Source organism: Oryza sativa, chromosome 1 (genome assembly GCF_034140825.1).
Source record: "Oryza sativa Japonica Group chromosome 1, ASM3414082v1".
In the NCBI taxonomy this organism is placed as follows: domain Eukaryota; kingdom Viridiplantae; phylum Streptophyta; class Magnoliopsida; order Poales; family Poaceae; genus Oryza; species Oryza sativa.
Genome location: NC_089035.1, coordinates 41,690,183 through 41,711,358, shown reverse-complemented (window position 1 = coordinate 41,711,358; position 21,176 = coordinate 41,690,183). Strand labels below are relative to the sequence as shown.

At 41.4% G+C, this 21,176-nt stretch overlaps 3 protein-coding genes across 6 annotated transcripts; 1 reads left to right on the top strand and 2 right to left on the bottom strand.

Moving 5' to 3' along the window:
• Positions 1-19: 19 nt before the first annotated feature.
• Positions 20-6,043, bottom strand: LOC4326793 (probable potassium transporter 2). Its single transcript, NM_001408972.1, has 10 exons — positions 5,890-6,043; positions 4,646-4,883; positions 4,180-4,428; positions 4,023-4,073; positions 3,188-3,448; positions 3,018-3,070; positions 2,425-2,539; positions 2,088-2,342; positions 817-1,961; positions 20-545 (listed from the first exon to the last, which is right to left on the bottom strand). Exons 1-9 carry the CDS (start codon positions 5,929-5,931, stop codon positions 874-876), a joined length of 2,352 nt encoding a protein of 783 aa, NP_001395901.1. The 5' UTR covers positions 5,932-6,043; the 3' UTR covers positions 20-545; positions 817-873.
• A 2,162-nt stretch (positions 6,044-8,205) lies between these two features.
• Positions 8,206-10,065, top strand: LOC4326792 (protein LATERAL BRANCHING OXIDOREDUCTASE 1). The gene is made up of 3 exons (XM_015772589.3): positions 8,206-8,606; positions 8,805-9,052; positions 9,279-10,065. The coding sequence occupies exons 1-3, from the start codon at positions 8,325-8,327 to the stop codon at positions 9,847-9,849; spliced, it is 1,101 nt and encodes a 366-aa protein (XP_015628075.1). The 5' UTR covers positions 8,206-8,324; the 3' UTR covers positions 9,850-10,065.
• Positions 10,066-10,724: 659 nt separating this feature from the next.
• Positions 10,725-14,784, bottom strand: LOC4326791 (cullin-1-like). Of its 4 annotated transcripts, XM_066306764.1 has the most exons (10): positions 14,285-14,784; positions 14,079-14,174; positions 13,525-13,678; positions 13,332-13,425; positions 12,568-12,753; positions 12,411-12,458; positions 12,150-12,335; positions 11,977-12,063; positions 11,348-11,434; positions 10,725-11,262 (listed from the first exon to the last, which is right to left on the bottom strand). In XM_066306764.1, exons 3-10 carry the CDS (start codon positions 13,650-13,652, stop codon positions 11,176-11,178), a joined length of 903 nt encoding a protein of 300 aa, XP_066162861.1. In that variant the 5' UTR covers positions 13,653-13,678; positions 14,079-14,174; positions 14,285-14,784; the 3' UTR covers positions 10,725-11,175. The 4 variants fall into 4 exon arrangements, with proteins under 4 accessions (XP_066162861.1, XP_015625736.1, XP_015625726.1 ...); XM_015770250.3 differs by lacking the exon at positions 14,079-14,174 and having other exon boundaries at positions 14,644-14,784; XM_015770240.3 differs by having other exon boundaries at positions 13,332-13,678; positions 14,285-14,421.
• Between the last annotated feature and the right edge of the window lie 6,392 nt (positions 14,785-21,176).

The following is a 21,176-nucleotide window of genomic DNA, read 5'->3' as shown; positions in this document are numbered from 1 at the left end:
CTTGAGTTGCAGGCTGTTTGGAATGTATGAATCTCACATTTCACACGAGATAAAAAAAACCAGTTTGCGTTACAAAGATCCCGGCCCAAGGGATCTCAGGAAAAGTGGAGTTCCAAATGAAAAAGGAAATCATACTGATGTTATCTAGTATCTGGTTTATTTGCAGAGAAATTCCACGAGGCACTGTATATCTACAGATGTTCTGTTCCATAAGAAATTCATACATGAAAGAATATATGTGGTAATCGCTTCCTAACAAAAATTGGGATATATCAGCTACGAGAACGCATATTTCCATTACATAGCTGCAATAAAAACGGGGACGCATATTTCCATTACATAGCTCCCATAAAAATTACAGAGCATGCATGTAAATATACCAAAAGGGAAGAGCAAACTACGATCATTAGATCTGATGCTTTATTTGAGCTAAATGATCATATTAACATAGAGAGCCTCTTCATCTGTACCAACTGAAACTGAAAACGCATGGATAAAGCATAGGAATCAAAGCCTCGACTCCAAAAAGGCGGCCACAGGTAGCACTGGAGAGGGAGAAATGAAGATGATTAGTCAATTATCAAATGATATAAAACCAAAAATAATAACTTCCATTGCTATAGATCCGATGTTGCCAAAGTTAATTGGTTCCTCTAAAGAACAGCATATACTTAAAAAGATCTTTCGCTCACCAAGTTCTCTCTGGAATATCTTCCAATTCCAGGGATATAGCTGCGGCGCATATCCAAATGATAATTACAAGAACAAAAAACTGGAACAATTGTAAGTTCATATGGTTTAATGGCTAGTACTCACCATGATTTGTTGCTACCGGGTATCCACGTGACGTCGTGACCTGCGATGAGCATCGCGCTACACTTGGTACGCCATTCCAACTTCTATCAGACTAATATGTGGAATGTGCAGTGTGACCGATGGACCTCTGCAGTTCTTCCGGAGGAAAGAGTAGCCAACATCAATTGCAAATCTCTTAAAAAAACTAGAGTTCTTCCTAGCTTTGATATAGACATGCCCCATGACGTAGGTTACCCCTGTATGTTTTGCCTCCACAAGTGCTAACAGCTCATCTTTAACCTGTTGATCCATGTCATCCTCCTCTGGCAGCTCAAAGCGAACACGTCGCCTCCGGCTCACATTAGGTGATTCCTGCTCATAAGAGGATTGCAAGCTTCGAAGACTCTCTGATTTAGTGCTCCTCATCGTCATGGAGTCAGCTAGGTCATTGGAATCTCTCACAGCTAGTGGAGAGTCATAGTCATCAGATGTTGTTATGACGGCCATTCGTCCTTCATTAGCAGTATCATAACTTGCTGAAGAAGATGCATCCTCAGCTTCCATCATAATGAACTTCCCAATGTTCATAACTAACATGTTCTCAAAATTGTCATCATCTCTCTGAACATCTTTGTAACCATACCTAACAATGCAGCGGTACATCCGATATGCTCTAGGTCCAATCCTGCCCACAAGGTATCGTTCATCTGGCGACACATATGGTACTGGTACTGACTTGACACAAAGAAAGACTAGGACTTCATGAAAGGCAGGGAGATTAGTAGTGAAATGTGTGAAGATGTTGGGTACACCAGTCACCAGTTCTGTGTAAATCAGACCAATTCCTGGGACACGAACTACGTCAAGGCTTGGACCCAGGGACAGGATATATCTCATTGATACCTTATTCTGAAGATCATACTGGTACTTCTTCCTTGTCCCATAGTGCCAAATATACATGACAGACATGAATATTAAAGCAAGCACAAGCGGCACCCATCCTCCCTGAGTAACCTTCATGAGGGATGAGGAGAGATAAACAACTTCAACGGATCCGAATAATAAAAAGAAAGATAGAGCAAATATTATGTTCTTTTGCCAAACGAAGATCATGATCAATGCCATCAAGAATGTAGTGACAAACATAACAGTCATGCACGCAACACCTGCAATGACAAACCATGGCAATGGCAGTGCTTAGACTCTTAGCACTTGAGTATACTGGAAATATACAAAAGGCTATATGCAAGGAGCTCTTGATCACGTGAAAAATCATGGTTACAGGCGCTTACCATAGGCATTACCAATAAGTGTAATATCACGGAATGCAACTGTGACAGCTACACAGAGCACCATAAGGATCCAATTTATTTCAGGAATGTATATCTGTCCATAGATCCACCTTGATGTGTGGACAACCTTCACTCGAGGGAAACATCCCAACGAATGGCACTGCTTCACAATAGAGAATGTTGCTGAAATGACAGCTTGGCTACCAACAACAGCAGCGAGAGTGGCCACCACAAACACAGGCCAAAATATAGGTCCTGGATGACAATTAAAATTAACATTACACTTACATATCTGTGTGCATGCATGCATGTGAGAGAGAGGGGTGACAGTGCAAACCTGGGATAGAATCATAAAAACCTGTGGGCATGTCAAGGATATTTTTTGACAGAAATGCCGCCTGACCCATATATTGTAATATAAGACATGGGTATATGATGGTGATAAAAGCTAGCTGTAACAAGGACAAAACATGGATATATTTCAGCAATAGAAAAAAAATAATGAGCAAAACTGGCAGAAGAAGCAAGCAAAGTTTAGTAAACATAAATTATAATTACTAGCAAAGAATACTATATGGAATCCAGGAGGAGGCTTCAAAATAAAAATGAACCAGATAGGTCACATGAGAGAACTTGTACGAGCAACATTAGTCCACAACAAAGAAAATGACTAGGTTCCTCCATTCCTTTTGAGCCTCTGGTTGGTTTCAAATATGTAGTCACAACTCACAAGCTAACTAAATTTATTTTCAGATAAGGCTGTTTAGTACATTAACTTTTTGCTTCCGTTATATTTTCCCTCAAATTGCTTTCTCTAAGTTTCCATGGTTGCTTTACTAGGCAACACAATATCACACCATAACATATATTAACAGACCTAGAAGTATATCTCCACAAAGTGAGCAACTAAAGACAGATAAGTTAACTCACCCTGACAGATGCACTCGTGAAGTGACCAAGGTCGGCAAACATAGCTTCACAGCCTGTAAAATTGAAACAGAAAATGAACCTTAAATCCCAACAAGTATTTTACTTACCAAAGTAAAGTACAACAAGAATACAGATTATACCCCAAGAGTAAGGAGTAAATAGTAACCAACCTGTCATAGAAAGAAGTATGCCTCCTAGAGCAATCCAACCATCTTTACCTGTCGTCCTAAAGAACTTAACAATATAATATGGAGAGAGAGCTTGGTATATCCTTGGGTTCCAATGTATTATGTTGTATAAACCAATTCCACCAATGCAAAAGAGCCAGATGACGACAATTGGTGCAAACATGAACGCTACCTTCTGAGTACCTCGGTGTTGCAATGCAAATAGACCAACCAACACAATGCATGAAAGGAGTACAACAGAACCTGTACAGAAAATAAGTTATTACACTTAATCCCAAAAGTAGAATAGCAATAATTCCTAAAGGAAATTGTTTATCACGCAAATAGGATGGAAGTCTCACTATATAGAAATAGTCACCAGAAAAAAAATATAGTAGCCAGAAACTTATACTGGCCAACCTTTGACATGGTAAATACAAAATACTAAATTTTGCAAGATACTGTGCAGGTGCATGGTAGTAGCAGGCAGACACTACAAAATACATGGTAGTAGCAGGCAGACACTACAGAACTTAAATTTTGCAAGATACTGTGCAGGTGCATCTTGACATGACAAACTAATATTCTCAGGGAAGTAAATCAAGTGCATTCAGATGTTCACATAAGTAAAAAATCCACAATAATATGAAATTACAGTCAAAACAGAGGTGCCTACTTTTGAATGCATTCAGAGAAAGAATAATTCTATTGATTAATACTTACGAACGTAATTACATAGGGCTGTAAATTTGAAATTGACAATACTCACTCAACAGCCTAGATGTGTTCTAAAATTGTTGCACTAAGGAGTTATGAGTTAGAGGTATATTGTACTTACGATCATGTAAACCAGTAGCTCGAACTTTCAATCCAGACATAGATGACAGAACTGGAGGGGGAAAAACAAGCAGAACAAAGCACATCAACATACAAAGAGGTTGATATGTAACAACTTTGAATTACATGAACTAACAGAGAGAGATGGCACTATCCACCTGAGATTGCTGGAGTAAGGATACCATCACCAATCATCATGCTAGCACCGCACAGAACTATGAGGAGAAGCACGGTTCTGGCATTCTTGTGCTTCTCCATGAACCTTCTTAGCCAAGGTAAAGATCCATGACGTGAAGTAAAACCATTTCTGTAGTATGTCGATAGCTCTTCATCTGCTGATTGTTGATTTGGAAGAAAACTAAGTTTCGCATGCCTGCAAAGCAGTGAATAAAGAGCAAACGGCCCACCTACAAAAGTGACAGGAATTACTTATTTTTCTTCAGGTTGAACAAAGATACAGAGTAAATTTGTAAAAAGAAAAAGACAAGAAGAAGCCTGGTAGTGTGATACTCCAGCAAATAGATTGATAATATATTTACTGTAAGCTGATTCATCAAGATGATAGATAATGTAAGGTCAGGTGTGTTTATACCAAATTTCCAAGAAATAGTGTGTACTGTGTACCTTCACCATTGTCATCAGCACTTAATACAATAGTGACATACTTCAGCAAAGGAATAAGTGTGAAGGTCCAAAATATCAAGGAAAGAACACCAAAGACTGTTTGCTCATCTTGATATCGACGTAGTCTTCCTGAGAATGTACTTTTATAAACGTAAAGAGGTGATGTGCTTAGGTCCCCATAAACAACACCAAAACTCTGGTATGCTAAAAGCAGTAAATTCCTGTAGTGTTGCCTCCACTGAAAATATGTGGAAAAAAAAACTACCATCAGGAAATGTTTCCTTGGAAGTATGAATTTTCATGCTAGTTACTCTTAAGTACCATAATGATCAATCATCAAATAACCAAAAAAATGATCAAAGAGAACGTACCAATACCATGAATATGCAAGTACTAAGGTTTACATATAACAGGCTGATATTAATAAAACTTGCAAGCATCATATGACTAATCAAAATTATCAACACTTGTACGTTCACAAACTCAAGCAGAGTTACCGTTTAGTATATAGCATTAAGGAAAGGGACAGGCATTAAGTGTATACTGATGTTTCTGAATTTACCGATAACAGATGGTAATATAGTAACTTATATCTGCGAATAAATCTAACCAAAGAAAACTACAATTTAATTCGATAACTTCATCCCGACAAGTTACAGTCCTTTCCATTTACAATGAATTGCAGGCTTTTGTATCATGTGACTATAGTAGTATGTGGACTACCGCAAAGTGGCCAATGGGGATCTTCCATTACGAATGATAAATCTATCTGCTTAGCAGGTGTGATCGTACGTCCCCTCTGAATCAATTTTTGAAATCATAATCGAATCCCTGGACCACCTACACGATCAAACCACTCTACACGACCAGAACAAAATGAAGACCTAAGGATTTCACCAAGCGAAACAAACAAACAAACCCAATGACGACCGATTCCTCCAAGCGAAACCCTCGCCATCGAACGCCGATTTTTTTTAAAAAAAATCGCGGGTGAAATTCCTCGCAATGAAACCCTTGATCCCATCCGAAACATAACTCAAATCCACAAAATCCCACCCCCAAAATCATCCCTCGTAATCCACTTAACCTACCAAACCTAGGATCCAGCCTCCGCCCCCCCCCCCCCCCCCCCCAAAGCGCAATCCGCACCAGCACAGAGAGAGAGAGCGCGCGTGAAGGAGAGCAGAGAGACAGGGCAATGAGGGGGGGAGGGAGCAGAGCGGCCGGAGGCGGGGGGCGCGTACCGGCAGCTGGTCGGCGCCGCCGACGCCGGCCTCGGCGTCCATCGATCGATCGGCGGCGGCGGCGTCGCGAGAGCGCGGCGCGCGATTCCGTCGAGAGGTAGAGATCACGAGGAGACAGGAATGGAACGGAACGGGTTATGGATGGATCACAGATGGCGTCGTACTACTATCACTATCATTATTAATTACCATTATGCCATTTTACCCCTCCCAATTCGTAATTAGGCCATCTTTTTAGGGTGTTTTTGCATATCTCGAGCAAATCTGAGATCACGAGGGAATGCAGATGTAGGGTATGCTTTGGGAGCTACTGGCAGCTAGAGATTAGCTAGTAGAAGCTCCCCAAACAGTATAGATTTTCAATCAGATACTCTCAGTTTCTTCGGATTTTTACCAGCTAGCTTATCAGAATCTTAAAACTCTCCGATCAGGATCATAGATGAGTTTGTGGGTCTTTTGAAATTTAAAATTTGAATCTATGAAGGGGTAGCTGCTAAAGAGAAGAATAATTATTGCAATTTTTTTATAAAACCGAACAAAAATGGATGAATTATTGTATAGCTGGATGATGACTGACGAGCAGTGGCCACTCGCCGCGCGCAGAGACAAACTATGATTGCGAATTGAGGAAGAAGACAAAATAAAAAGGAATTGTTCGCAGCTGCCGAAACTTGGACCGTCGTAAGTTTGTAAGCAAAATGGCCCATATAAAAGCCCATTGAATTGAGTTCACCAGAAAAGCCCACAAGAAGATGAAACAGACTGACCTGAATGGGCCAAGCAACCTCGATTTTCTGGGGCTCCATGAAGCCCATGTAACACACTCTTCTTCTAAAGACAAAATCTTTTAGTATTTAAGATAATGGAATACACAAAATTGTGAATCAAATGAGTTATAGTTACTTTGTTCAATGTAAGTTATTGTTAAAAAAAGTTCAAAGGTGCACCACCATCATCTAGCCTGACTAGCCATGATTATCAGGCGATAACATAAACTAAATCTCAATCTCCAAAAAGGGGAGAGAAAGAGAAGAGTGAGAGATGTGAAATCGGTCAGAGTTTGACAAAGATCTGAAGATTCTGAACCAACTCGTCACTCGATGGAGAGATCGGAGATAATTGCGGTTGCGTCACAAAACCACGATTCATGGCGCAGCAGCGTCGTCAAAAGCAGCAACCAGGCGAAAGCAAAAGGCTTTACAAAGACTAAAATTAAAAGCCTAGAGCGCACTAATGGTTTTGCATTAATCGGTCAGTGAATCCGGTCAGGGTGACAAGCAGAAAGTGCAAAACAAAATTTGATGATTCACATATCTCTGCATGATCATCGATGAATCTCACAGTCGCCGGCTGGGATTCTGACGAATTCCTGATCCTAGTAGGCTGCTGCAGCTGTTTCAGCGACAACAGTTTCCTCTGATTCCTGAATCTTCAGTGGATGTTTCTGGACCTCAATAATCTTGCCCCCTTGGGCCCACACGTCATCTGCCTGACGTGTCACCGACACATCCCGGACAGAATGCTGACCGGTGAGCTCACATGTGACACAACACTGCACTAAGAACTGCTACAGTGTCAGTAGCTTTGCAGCTAGCTATGCACTATGCTCTCTGCCACTGCAAGTGATCTCCAATACAAGTGCAACCATGCATTTCTCGATCTCCCTTTCACCACCATGCCAGTGGACCAATCGATAAACGCAAGTTGATCACCTAAACAAGACAGAAAATGCTTCTTCTCGAATGCTTGAACCACCAAGAAAAATCGGACGGGCAGTCTCTAACACATATGCACATATCCAAGTCTGTATCTCTATCTCCAACCATATAACATGCACCTTTAATGATATTCAAAACGAATTTTCTCTTAAATTACTTATCTAATCTATAATCCGATCACACCGCTGTATTCTTCATAATTAAATCTTTATAACAAGATATCGTATGATTATATTTTGATGAAAGAAAAACATATGTTTCAATCCACTAACACTGGTTGTTTCATATGTGATAGCGATATGTTTCAACGTGTATTTTCATCATGTTTCATAAGCTTTTTAAATGTTTTAGTTGCTAATTTTTTGTTTCATCCTATATAACTTGATATTTCACTCGTTAGTCAACTGGAACATTTGACGGACCAATTTTTTTTTGGTCATGCTGCATACGCAGGTGGTGTGATGACACGCAAACATCATGCGTCCGATATTTGATGGAATATCGGATGTCCGACGCAGAGTCATCTCCAAACAAGACAGAAATTATGCAACTAATTTTGAACTGTCGCTAATTGGTACAGTAGTTACCAATTCAGAATGGACGGCGGTGATGAACCTGGCAGCCACTATATATAAACCACACTCAACCAAGATACTCTGATCAACTGGTGAGTTTGGAGTAGGGCATAGATTCTTGGAGAACTGGGCAAATTTTGGCATGGATTCTGGTGCTGCTGCCGTCTGCGCGGAGAAGGCGAGTGAGATCATCAAGATCGGTCAGGTTGATGACGTGCAGGAGCTGCAGCGACGACTGTGCTCCGCCACCACCGTGCCGGAGCGGTACATCAGGGACGGCGACGACCGGCCGGATCACGCCGTCGTCGACGACGAGCGCGCGCAGGAGCGGATTCCGGTGATCGACGTCGGCGAGCTGCAGCGCGGCAGCGAGGACGAGCTCGACAACCTCAGGCTCGCCTGCGAGCAGTGGGGCTTCTTCCAGGTAATTAACACTACGAGTTTATTTTTTTAAACGACTTGCACAAGAAGTGCGAATTTCTATTGATATAGCAGAAAAAAATTAAGATTATATTTCTGAAGATTATAACCAGGAAAACGAAAAATTATACCTCCACCACTACAAGTTTATTGATTAATTAGCTAGCTAGATTGTGTTTGGGAATGATTTAATTGGTTGTAGGTTGTGAACCATGGAGTGGAGGAGGAGACGATGGAGGAGATGGAGAAGGCGGCGAGGGAGTTCTTCATGCTGCCGCTGGAGGAGAAGGAGAAGTACCCCATGGAGCCCGGCGGCATCCAGGGCTACGGCCACGCCTTCGTCTTCTCCGACGACCAGAAGCTCGACTGGTGCAACATGCTCGCCCTCGGCGTCGAGCCCGCCTTCATCCGCCGCCCCAACCTCTGGCCGACAACTCCGGCCAACTTTAGGTAACAGCTTCTCCCTCCATCCGTTTTATTTAATGCCGTTAACTTTTTTAATTAAACATATTTAACCGTTCATCTTATTTAAAAACTTTTGTGAAATATATAAAATTATATGTATAATAAAAGTATATTTAACCCTAAATCAAATAATAGAAAAAAAATAATAATTAATTAATTTTTTTAATAAGACAAAGGGTTAAACATGTTTTAATGGCGATCTCGAGTGCAGTAAGACGCTGGAGAAGTACTCGGTGGAGATCAGGGAGCTGTGCGTGCGGCTGCTGGAGCACATCGCGGCGGCGCTGGGGCTGGCGCCGGCGAGGCTGAACGGGATGTTCGGGGAGGCGGTGCAGGCGGTGAGGATGAACTTCTACCCGCCGTGCCCGCGGCCGGAGCTGGTGCTGGGGCTGAGCCCGCACTCCGACGGCAGCGCGGTCACCGTGCTCCAGCAGGACGCGGCGTTCGCCGGGCTGCAGGTGCTCCGGGGCGGCGGCGGCTGGGTGGCCGTCCATCCCGTCCCCGGCGCCCTCGTCGTCAACGTCGGCGACACGCTCGAGGTGCTCACCAATGGCAGGTACAAGAGCGTGGAGCACCGGGCGGTGGCCAGCGGCGAGCACGACCGCATGTCCGTCGTCACCTTCTACGCGCCGGCGTACGACGTCGAGCTCGGCCCGCTGCCGGAGCTCGTCGCCGACGGGGAGCCGCGCAGGTACCGGACGTACAACCACGGCGAGTACAGCCGGCACTACGTCACCAGCCGGCTCCAGGGCAAGAAGACGCTTGAATTTGCAAAGATTTAAGTTGATCGATTGATCACCGAGTAATTCAGTATAATTAATCAACCTAAAAAGATCAATTATGTTGACACAATACTTGCGTTTGAGTTATTGTTTATGATAATCTGAAGTATACTAATGTTACTATACTCTGAAGTCTGAAGAAGTATTGTACTATGTCTGGTGTATGTACTAGTATTCCACAAAAATGGACAAGCATAATTTGAACGATTTTCATAATCATTTGGTATTCAATATTTCATCTACAGTGCTGGATAAGATGATCAGCACTACCTCGTGTTGAAGTTAGCTGTAGTAGCTTTTTCATTTGTGCGTCAAAAGTACAGGTAAAGGTGCTTTAAACTACGATCATTCTTTAAACCCATAGACAACGGAAAAGCAAAAGCATTTGACTAGCACGCTTCGAATGGTTTCGGCAAAAAGGAAGACGAGATGACCCTACATGGATTATGATTGATCTTAGTCGAGCTTATCACACTTTTAGATACCTTGAAGGTAAGGCACGAATCATACAGGGAACATTAACGGAGGCCAAGATATGTACAGATAGCACTTTCTTTCAGAAGTTTGGTGGTCATGAGGCCCCATTTTCTCTGATAAACATTTTAAAGTACGGCATTGAAATGCTGCGAGAATCATTCAATGTCAGTCCAATAAGTTTCAAGCATCATTCACCATGGTACTCCAAAATAGAAGAACAATCAGTTGTAATCAATTGGCCAGAATGAACCACAGGAACTCACAGCCTCACAGGCCTCGAGCTGTGACGTCTTCTAACGGTCATTCCATCAAGACAGGCAATCAAAGCAGAGTAGAATCAAGTCACAGAAAACTAGATGAGCAGACTTCAACAATGAACAGCATCAGAAGCAGGCAAAGGCAAGGCAACAGATTACGCGTACCCATTCATCAGATGTCATGCCACAAACTTTTGATGTGGACAGGCACATGCACTCACCCTAACACCTAAAGGCAGTAACAGGAAACACAATGCTGTCTAGCATCCTGTACATCTCGAGCGCATCTGATTCTGCGGAACGCTATGCACCATGAGGCAAAGGAGCCGGAATCATTATGTTTAGGTGGACTAAGAATTAATCTCTTGTGTCCATGCAAAAAAGAAGTATGGATTCAGTATAGCGTGCACATAGAACTCTAACTGAATCTTGCCAATGAGATCAGTGATAGGTCAACAAGATCTATACGTGGCAGCTTCGAGCTATCGCAAAAACCTAGCTGCACAAAAGGTTCTCGTTCATGTAGACCATGTTCTAAAACCCTTCTATATGTAACCTGGCTTATAGGCAGATGTTAGCTAATGCTACCTTACTACTCCATGTGACTGAAAGAATTGTTGTCCAAGCCATTGTCAATTGTCAAGCGACTGCATCTGTCCAGAAGATCATCCTCTACAGTCTGCTATGAGTAAATGAATGGTTAGTTGCAATCTATTAAAAGGAAATGAGCTATCAAACGATACTGGGAATGCAGCTGAGTTTACCTTGTATGTTTGAAGCAAAACTTGACCACCAATATGTTTCTCTTTCGTATAGTTTTCATAAGCTTGCATCAATGGAGCACTAACAGCCTGTTACAGAACAGACAGAGTATAAGAAACAATAGTATCTCAGTTTTCTTTCTTTTCAATTTTTATCAAAGTCTAAAGTAACAAAATTTAATTAAAGATATTTTTTAAAAAAACAAGCATGGTAGCTGATGCAGTGCAGTGGTCCAAGTTTAAGCAATCATAACCTTATCAGGTGCAGGGGGCAAATTGAAAATTGAATTTGAAACATCAAAAACATGGGATAGATAAGGACTGCTTGGCTTCTACTGGACACAGTACACTCATGAAATGCAGAAAAGAACTTGAGCTCATATGCACCCAAGTTATAGTTCATCCATCTATGCACTAGCAACTGCACCAAATTTGTGAAAAAATATGGTCTCATATGCAATGTATATACAAATGACTTTTGTAACACCCATTTTCTTTTTGCAGGTCAACATGTCATTACATATTGTCAATGTATATATATTCTTTTTTAGAATCTTTTAAACTGTAGAAAGTATGATGGGTGCACATGAACTCGAGGTCATAAAACTGTACTCGTAATGATCCTAGCTTACCTTCAAACAGAGGCCTGAACCCTCTTCCTCAGAAATACACAGATAGTGAATCAGTCTCTTCATTTCCTTCTGCACAGTTTCCTGGACCTACAAGATAACACATATAAACAGTGTTCAGAAACTACAAAGGAAGTAACACTGCCTCACTACGTAGTTCTATTGAAGTAGGTTACCTTAGCAAGGTAATCTTGCAAAGGGTATTGCACAATCCATTCATAACTTTTCCTGGAGTAGTACAAGTATGTATCTTGAATAACAGCACTTTTCAGCTTGGTTTTGACTTCAGAACGACATATGCCACGCATAATACCCATCAAAAGATCCATATCAACATTGCATCCATCACGCTCTTGGCGAATCTGGGATGAATTAATTGTTATGCACAGAAGGAATGCAGTTAAAAGGGTAATAAAATGTATACCATGTCAGATTACCAGAGTCAGTAGAACATCTGATATTTCATTATTGAAGTAGGAAAAGACCTGGCAGAAGGACATGATCAGTTGTGTGTACAGAAATAGATACGTAAGCAGATTATTATCACAAATGCACATGGAATATTAACTAAAAGAATTATTGCGTGACACTCACTGGAGAAAAGAAAGAAGTAGCAGCAGCGTCTTCAAGCGAAGGTAGTTTCTTATGTGTAACAAAGCAGCGGTCCAAATAGGCCAAAAAGCCAGTTGTGAATCTAATCATGGCACAATAGTTTGACCACATTTTCACAAGCTCTCTCCAAAATAAGTCACCTTGCTTATGCATCAGATGGGGTAAAACCTAAATACATAAAATAAGTGAACCAAGGGATAGAACGGCCGAACTCTCTTCTCCAACTAAAGGAACTTGTAACACACAAGATGCAAACAGATACAATCATATGTTAATAAGATTTTATATGTGAGCATGCCTGTTTCACGTATTAAATTAATAATATGTGAAATGATAATAAGCATATCAAATAATAACACATATTAGTCAAATCAAACATGCCTGTTTCACAACAGCAGAAGGACCGCTAAGTTGCTATCTTTTTTCCATGGGTACCGATACAATCATATGTGCATGTGAGCTTCATTTTTATGGGAGGCATGGTGTACAAGACCTAACTTCCCTAGGCCTAACAGCAGTACATCAAACAATATGTTAATAAGATTTTATATGTGAGCGTCAAGACAGTGAGCTGTAACAACAGATTTTACAACAGATGATCTATGGAGGTAAATGAAGTTGACATTTCATTAGATTCAAATTGAGGATTTCAATCATCATTATGCAACACAATAAACTTACTTGGCTATGTCTAGAAATATGACATTGTGGATTTAAAAACTAGCAACAGTCTAGTACTGTAGTACCATTGCACAGACGCAACTTTCATGTGTTGCTTTGTAAGAATTGTACATCTCTTGACAATACTGGTCTTTCTGCACAGCCATCCGGTAAGCGCAACTGGAAAACATAGAGGAATGTATGATGAGCAGCAAGTTTTTAATACCATGTGGATAACCGAGAACATGCATAATGTGCAGTGGTAAGATAGAAGCATACTCATAGTAATTCATGTACTCATTCACAGTTGGCCTTCCACCAGGGCAATCCTCCAAAAGCTTTGAGCATTTCACAATCCCCTGTTCCAGGATCTTCCAGCCATCCTCAAAGCGGAGGTGCTCGTTCATTTTTACTGCTTTGCTCCTGCAATGAACTGAAGCGATGGAAATATCAATAAGAGGAATCGATTTTTATGTATCCAGCAATGTTTGTTATGCAAGGGGATTCAGAGAACGTAGAAGTTTTATACAAATAGGCAAAATAACACAAAGTAGTTTCTTATTAAAAATTTCAATAATGTTGCATGATGACATGAAAATAATACTCCTGTTTTTCTTAATTCAATAGACAGTAGCACTCCTGAGTAGTATCCAACTACAAATTTCATCCATGTGCAGTATGCGACACATAACAATCAACCTGTCATGTACCACAAACCCTATTTCCATCCAAATCAAGGAGCTATAAAAATGATGTCATACAGATAGATACATATAAAGGACCTAACAACAATTCAGCATCCATGTCAATCGTTACAGTAGACAGAGGACAACCTAACGTAGGGGCATGGGGATTAAGCCGATTTCCAAAAAACTTCCGAAATGAACAAAACCACCACGCATCAAACGAATCCTCAACAAACTGGATGACTGGAGAGAAAAAATATTTCGATTAGATAGCCCACACCAAAACTCAAGATGAGAACCCACGCAAGACGAAAATATTTTGATTAGAGTTCACCACCAACAAACGTACTAACCTATCCAAATCCATCCCCTCAGCGATGGATCAGTGGTGCGCACGGGGAGGCCTACTCGAAAGCCTTTGCCGGTGAGGGATCGGTCAGACTAACGGGGAAGCCGATAGCCGCGATTCATCCCTACGTGTTGAGCACCGAAGAAGGCGAAGGGGCGAGGGCTACTTCCTAGAAAATCTCGCATAACCTAGGGGGCGGGCGGGCGGCATCCACCTCGCCGGAGAACGCCCATCGGATTGGATCAGATTGCTCGGAACACAACCCGATTCAACCAGATTAGGGGGGAAAGCGAACCAACCAACCATCAATCCAATCAACCAGGAACTCGAGGGGGAGGAAGAGGAGGAGGAGGAGCTTCTAACCAGGAGAAGTGCGCCGGTGAGGATCGGGTCCTGATCGCCGCCGCCGCTGCCGCCGCCGCGGGCTCTCGTCTCGCCTGTCGCTCGCCGGCGATTGGCGAGGTCAAGCGGGTGAGGAGGGTTTTGAGGGGTTTCTCTCTCTTCTCCTCCGTCGCAGGTGGGAACGCAGATAAAAAGGTGGGCCCCGGGAGGCAGTGCCTTAACGTACTATATTATCATCTCCACAATCCGTATTTTTCGGGACAAAATTATTTTCTGAAAAGATCGCTTTATGTGTAGTGCTCTACCATTTCCTCCTCATTTGTTTATTACTACTAGTAGTAGTATAGATAAATTTTGTTAAAATAATTTTATTTCTCTTTGAGATGAAAAATATTTTCGCTTTAGATGGATTATTATCTACGATAAATCAGAAATGGATTAATCTCGTCGAGAAATATTAGAGATAAACTTTAGCAATTACTGTATTGTACTGACATGTTCTTAAGAAAAAAATGGCTGAAAAATCTCTGAAGCCCATAGGTGAGAAAACCTTATGCGGACCAAATTCATCTTTAGGCCCATATATCTTTCTGAGGATTCATAGGCCCATATATCTTGGACACGCTTTCAGCCCAAATTCATCTCATTTTCTCCATGGGCTCTGCTTATCTGCCGAATTCGTGGGCTTAAATCTGAACTGCCATAGCAATGTTCAGAGGAATTCCATGTTCAGATAACGAGTTGCAGTAGAAAGTTCTGAAGAAGTCTGAAACTCTGAAAACCCATGTGTGTTCTACTACTGTTTATACTATGGCACATGTATTAAAGTTTTAAGCACTGTGCTAAGCATGTTTTCTTACATGCTCCCAGAATAAAACGTGGCCTCATCATGAGCTGCATGCATTGCAGGGCCGTACCTACCTACTGTACCTTACGTGTATTATTGCCTTGGAATTCTCACATTAATTTCGCCAAAGCTTTTTCTCTGAACCTGTTCTGAACAGTAACTGTAAACCATTACCCGACGTCTGCTGCTGCTGCTGGCGAGTGACGAAAACGTGCTCTGCTGCTGCTGCCTTTGTCCAGCATCTTCTTCAGCACTGCAACAGTTGACAGATTTAAGGCCATCGAATCATCAACCTTAATTCATTTGCAGTTGCAGGGATCTCTGTCACCCACATTAATTCTCACATCAGTGCAGTCTTCACTCGAGAAATCAAAACCTGAGTGTATAAAAACAACAAAACTCGATAAGTTTCTTACTATCTCTGAAACTCTCTCTTCTTTCTCTGCATCACAAGGGGGATATTCTCTTGAGGTGAAGAGAAATGCAGGGAGAGAGGAAAAACAAAAACAAAAAAAACAAAAAACATCATTTTGAATGTTCAGTAATGCAGAATTAACTTCTCTTCTGGTGATGCATAACTGTCGATTAAATGGATCATTCAAAGGCGCAAAAGTGACGTCGTCATCGTATTCCATTGTTGCCAGAGGTGCCACGAATGATGGATCATTCACCTGGTCAATGTTTAAATTACTCCTACATTTACTCTGCCTCTGACGCCTCTGTCGTTCTTCGTCGTCGTCGCCTGCAGAGCGCTGGCCGCGCGGTCCCTCTCCTCCGGCATTTGCAGAGCAGATTCAGCAAAAGTTTCAGAAACCAGCTGGTGGACGGCCGGAGAAACGCATGCCGACGGCAGCTAGCGACCAACTTCATCTGCGTCATCTGTCTTTCTCTCTCTCGGCGTCATGGAGTGTATTAGGGGGTGTTTGGGAGAGAGTAGCCCCTCTCTCAAAACCATAACAGCTTGTTTGGTAACTTGAGGGAAGGGAATTGGGAGTTTATACGAGGGAATTGATGGTGATATTAAAATGGGAATTTGATTTTTAATCCCAGTATCTTATTTGGTAGAGGTGGTGGAAATTGAAAGGGAGTTTAGTTGGAGTTTAGGTCATTAATGAAAATGGATGGCTGAGATTTGTTTAGGCAAAATAAAGGAGAAATTTCCTCCTAATTACCTCCCCTACCCATGTATTGAAAAGGAGGGAGTTTCTCCCTCAATTCCCCATCCCCATCCCACCAAAATTCCCATGTATTTCAACCAAACAAAACAGTTAATAGCCTCATCCCTCTAAACTCTCAATCCCTCTTAAAAGCTCCCTCCAACCAAACAGCCGTAAGTCCCTAGGGGAGGGACTTATTTTTTTGAGTTTAGCCCCTCTTTCCCAAACACCCCCTTAGGGTGTGTTCGCAGTATTAGCTTTTTTTTTTCAAAAATGGATTAATTTGATTTTTTTTAAACAACTTTTTTTAAAAAAACGTACCTTTTAGTAGTTTGAAAATCATACGCGCGAAAAATGAGGGAGATGGGTTGGGAAAAGGGGTGCCGAACACACCCTTAGGGGTGGAGTAAGTGATTAACCCACAAAACTCATTTATAAGCTAAAATAAACCACAAACCCGCTTATTTTGATAAAAAGTAGGTTCGCGGCTGACCTACTTACACCACTAATTACATTGCATGCAGATGCAGTAATACAGTACGTACTCGCTACATCCTAAATTATAAACGCTTTTTAAAAAATTTTCACGTAAAATTAAATGAGAAATGGTTAAGATAAGATGACAGGTGAAGCACTAATTTCATGAGTAGTGAATGGGTGCATGAGGCATGCATTTACATTGGACCTGGGGTAGGCATTTACGTCGATCCATTGTACGTACAGTACGTGCGTACCTACGACGGTAGGATGGTCGTACCCCGTGCATCCTAAGAGCAGTTACGATAGCGAACTATTAGCCAGCTATAAATATATTTTAATAAGATAAACGATGAGAGAGAAAAGCAACGGGCTACAGATCTGTAGCCAGCTGCAGCACGGACTCTAAGACATACTATGTGTATGACAGGTGGGACCATATATTAATAGTATAGTAAACAACTATTATATGAATTGGCTATTAGATCGGCTATAAATGAATTGGAGCTAGCAGTGGGCTATACTATTAGACTTGCTCGAGGACTCAAGGAGAGGCGTTGAAAAGTTATCATAAAATTTGAAAAAAAAATATCAACGCAGATCAATATATGCAATATATCTTTCCACAAACATAAAAGTTAAAAATCCTACTTATACAATTCGAAACAAAAATAACAAATTTGACTACGGATTACACATTATATTCATAGTTAAATTTATTATTTTTGTTTCTACTTGTATAGTTGTATAAGTTGAACTAGCATGTTGTCCCGCGCAGATTACCCGCTAGCATCATTATATTTTTTTCTCGTATAATAACATATATGTTTTCTCAATTTATTAATATATATAATATATTAAAATGACGACATAATTTTAAATTTCATACTAACTTTACCAAACTACCAATGTGAATCACCAATCAACAGTGGCATATCTAGGATTTTTTATATGGATGATCCAACTTATATAATTCTTTTAAATACTCTAAATATAACAAAGTTATAACTATAAACTGATCTAATGTGCATCATAACATATTAATAAAGAAGTTATTTTTCCTTTTCTAAAAGTTTCTTTTCACATATGTATATATATGTATTGGGTCAGGATTTTTTCAGGTGGTCCCGAGTGGACCGGACTACCCCTGGATTCGCCTATGCCAACCAACCCAGCCATCAGAATGTCCGACTCCCACACAGTCACACTTTATTTCATTGTGGTTAGGGGCTTAAAGTGAAGTCTTGTGATTTTCTTATCTCCTTATTTGCATCTATATATCTATAGTCTAAAAATTGGGCTGTGATTTTGTTTTTTCTCGTTTGATTAATTTACATCGTAATTTTAGGTGTTTATAATGTTTATTTGCATCATTTTTACTGTATATGATTTATAAAAATATATATTACAAGTAAAATTATATCTAGTTTTGAGAGTTTATGTTACGAAGTTCACGTAAGGTCCTCTAAATATATAGCCGGACCCTGTAACCTGGTCATAGTAAAACGAGTATGATTAATTACCATGTGCATGTAGCATGTTCATGTAATTGTGCTAGAGCTGAAATTAACACAGGTAGAGAAATGCTCTTTACTCCCGGTTGGGAATCCCCTATAGTCCCGGTTTTCCAACCGGGAGTAACAATCCGGGACTAAAGATCACTATCTTTAGTCCCGGTTTAAATACTCGGGACAAGAGATCGATATTTAGTCCCGGTTGGTAACACCAACCGGGAGTAAAGAGAAGAATCTTTAGTCCCGGTTGACAACACTAACCGGGACTAAAGGGTTAGTTCCAGGTTTTTTTCCATTGTTCTTTTGAATATTGATTTCACACCAATCTCTCCAAAATCACAAAATCAATCAGAAATTCCAAATCGAAATCAAGATGCTCCCTACATCCCCAGATCAAATAGCAACATCACAAATCATAATATTCACATCACAAATTGTCAGAAAAAAAACATCACAAATTCTAAAAAAAAATTACATCACAATCACAATCACATATACATCACAGATCACAAATACATCACAGATCAAATAACACAGATCCAGATCCATTGAATCACAAGTTATTAAAAAAAGAAAAATCTGGCCGCTGCCACCGCTGCCTCCTACCGCGGGCGGCTACCGCCGCCTCCTCCTGCGCGGGCGGCCACCGCTGCTGCCTCCTACCGCGGACGGCCGCCGCAGCCGCCTCCTCCTGCGCGGGCGGCCACCGCCGCGGGCCGTCGCCACCGCCTGCCGCGGACGGCCCCCACCGCCTCCCGGCACGAGCCGCCGACCGCGCCAGGGTCCCCGCCGCCGCGCTCCAGGGCCGAGCTCCTCCGGCTAAGTGTTGTGAGAGAGAAGTCTGAGAAGAAGATAAGGATAAGTGTGAGAGAGAGGAGGAGGAATAGGAGATAGAAATTTTTTGAGGATAGCAGCAATGGATTATATACGGTGTACTTGATTTTTAGTCCCGGTTGGGAACAACAACCGGGGCTAAAGTCAGGATTTTAGTCCCGGTTGGTAACATCAACCGGAACTAAAGATCTTTAGGGACTGGCAGCCTCTGATACGACATGAACCGGGACTAAAGATGATGTTTATTCCCGGTTGGTGTTACCAACCGGGACTAAAGATGATTTTTAGTCCCGGTTGATAACACGAACCGGGATTAAAGATGATATAGTCCCATTACAATTATAAACCGGACTAAAAATGCTTTTTAGTCCCGGTTTTTAATGGAACCGGGACTATTGTGAATTTGGTTGGACCGACCAAATATGGTTTCTCCACCAGTATGATCGATCAAGACATGCAGGAGTACTCCTTCCCTATCGATCATATCACTCGCCAGCTAGCTGTTGTTGTTTGCTCTCTGAAGATACGGCCGATTTGTATGTCACATCGTGTCGTCGCAATAATTAATCATCTGACCAGCTATATATATCTTGCATGCATATACCATGCAGAGACGGTCGAACAGTACGTTTTCACAACGAAAACGTGCATGAAAATATGCAGTGTTACTTCAGTCCAAACAGGAGAAAGTACGTATGCATGCATGCACATGTGTGTTCAGTGTTTTGCATCTCCGCATGCATGCATGCATCACGCATTCACGCCAACACGCCAGAACAGCAAATATAATTAATCTCACATATATAGCAGTACGTGTTTTGCAGCGATTAACATCCATAATTCAGCACATATAGTATTTTCGGTTTATATATACTCCCTCCTTCCCTAAATATTTGACACCGTTGACTTTTTTAAACATGTTTGACCGTTTGTTTTATTCAAAAACTTTTGTGATATGTGTAAAACTATATATATACATAAAAATATATTTAACAATAAATCAAATGATAGAAAAAGAATTAATAATTACTTAAATTTTTTGAATAAGACGAACGGTCAAACATTTTTAAAAAAGTCAACAGTGTCAAACATTTTGGGATGGAGGTAGTAGCATATATGCTGAAACTTATATTACTTACATATATAGTAACCTGAATTTTTATAACCCATTGGAGATAAACACAACTCCCATATCTTCGTGTGGAGGCGATAGCTTTTCGTGTCAACAGGCGGTAGCCGAGGTGACTGTGGCCCGACAATGGGGGTGGCTGTGGTGGGGCGACGAGGTGGCGATGACGCTACCTTAGTCGCGGGAGAGAGACCATATGTTAGCGATAAGAGCTAGTAATTTGTTGGTGGAGGCACTAGGAGGCATTGGGAGACGGTGGTGGATCTACAGTGTGAGCTATCGGAGAAGGAGGAGAATCGTGGTGTTGAGGTAAGTAGTGAACCTAGCGATATCATTAAGCCCTAACAACTTAATAATATTTTTCGGTGTCGATGGCTATCGATGGTGATGACGATAATGCCAAAGTCCCGACGGTCACCCGATCTACCCGAGAGCTGAATCAGCCACTGGCCGATAGCTAGGTTGTGAATAGGAGAGGGCGACGTCCGCAAGGTGCATGAAAATCACACCTGACACCAACAAAACCCTCGACTTAATTCATATATCAGGCATTATTATTTCTCGCATTGGCCGGCTTGGTTTCGTCGTCGTCTACA

What these genes read in the sequence shown, in the direction of transcription:
- LOC4326793 (NM_001408972.1), bottom strand. Translation starts at nt 5,931, where the DNA reads ATGGACGCCGAGGCCGGCGTCGGCGGCGCCGACCAGCTGCCG. An exon ending in AGCTACTGGTTTACATGATC is followed by an intron (nt 3,449 to 4,022) that starts GTAAGTACAATA and finishes TTTTCTGTACAG; the next exon opens with GTTCTGTTGTACTCCTTTCA. An exon ending in TTTTTATGATTCTATCCCAG is followed by an intron (nt 2,343 to 2,424) that starts GTTTGCACTGTC and finishes ATTGTCATCCAG; the next exon opens with GACCTATATTTTGGCCTGTG.
- LOC4326792 (XM_015772589.3), top strand. Translation starts at nt 8,325, where the DNA reads ATGGATTCTGGTGCTGCTGCCGTCTGCGCGGAGAAGGCGAGTGAGATC. An exon ending in AGCAGTGGGGCTTCTTCCAG is followed by an intron (nt 8,607 to 8,804) that starts GTAATTAACACT and finishes AATTGGTTGTAG; the next exon opens with GTTGTGAACCATGGAGTGGA. An exon ending in ACAACTCCGGCCAACTTTAG is followed by an intron (nt 9,053 to 9,278) that starts GTAACAGCTTCT and finishes TCTCGAGTGCAG; the next exon opens with TAAGACGCTGGAGAAGTACT.
- LOC4326791 (XM_015770248.3), bottom strand. Translation starts at nt 13,652, where the DNA reads ATGAACGAGCACCTCCGCTTTGAGGATGGCTGGAAGATCCTGGAACAG. An exon ending in TGCAAGATTACCTTGCTAAG is followed by an intron (nt 12,064 to 12,149) that starts GTAACCTACTTC and finishes GTTATCTTGTAG; the next exon opens with GTCCAGGAAACTGTGCAGAA. An exon ending in GTTCAGGCCTCTGTTTGAAG is followed by an intron (nt 11,435 to 11,976) that starts GTAAGCTAGGAT and finishes GTTCTGTAACAG; the next exon opens with GCTGTTAGTGCTCCATTGAT.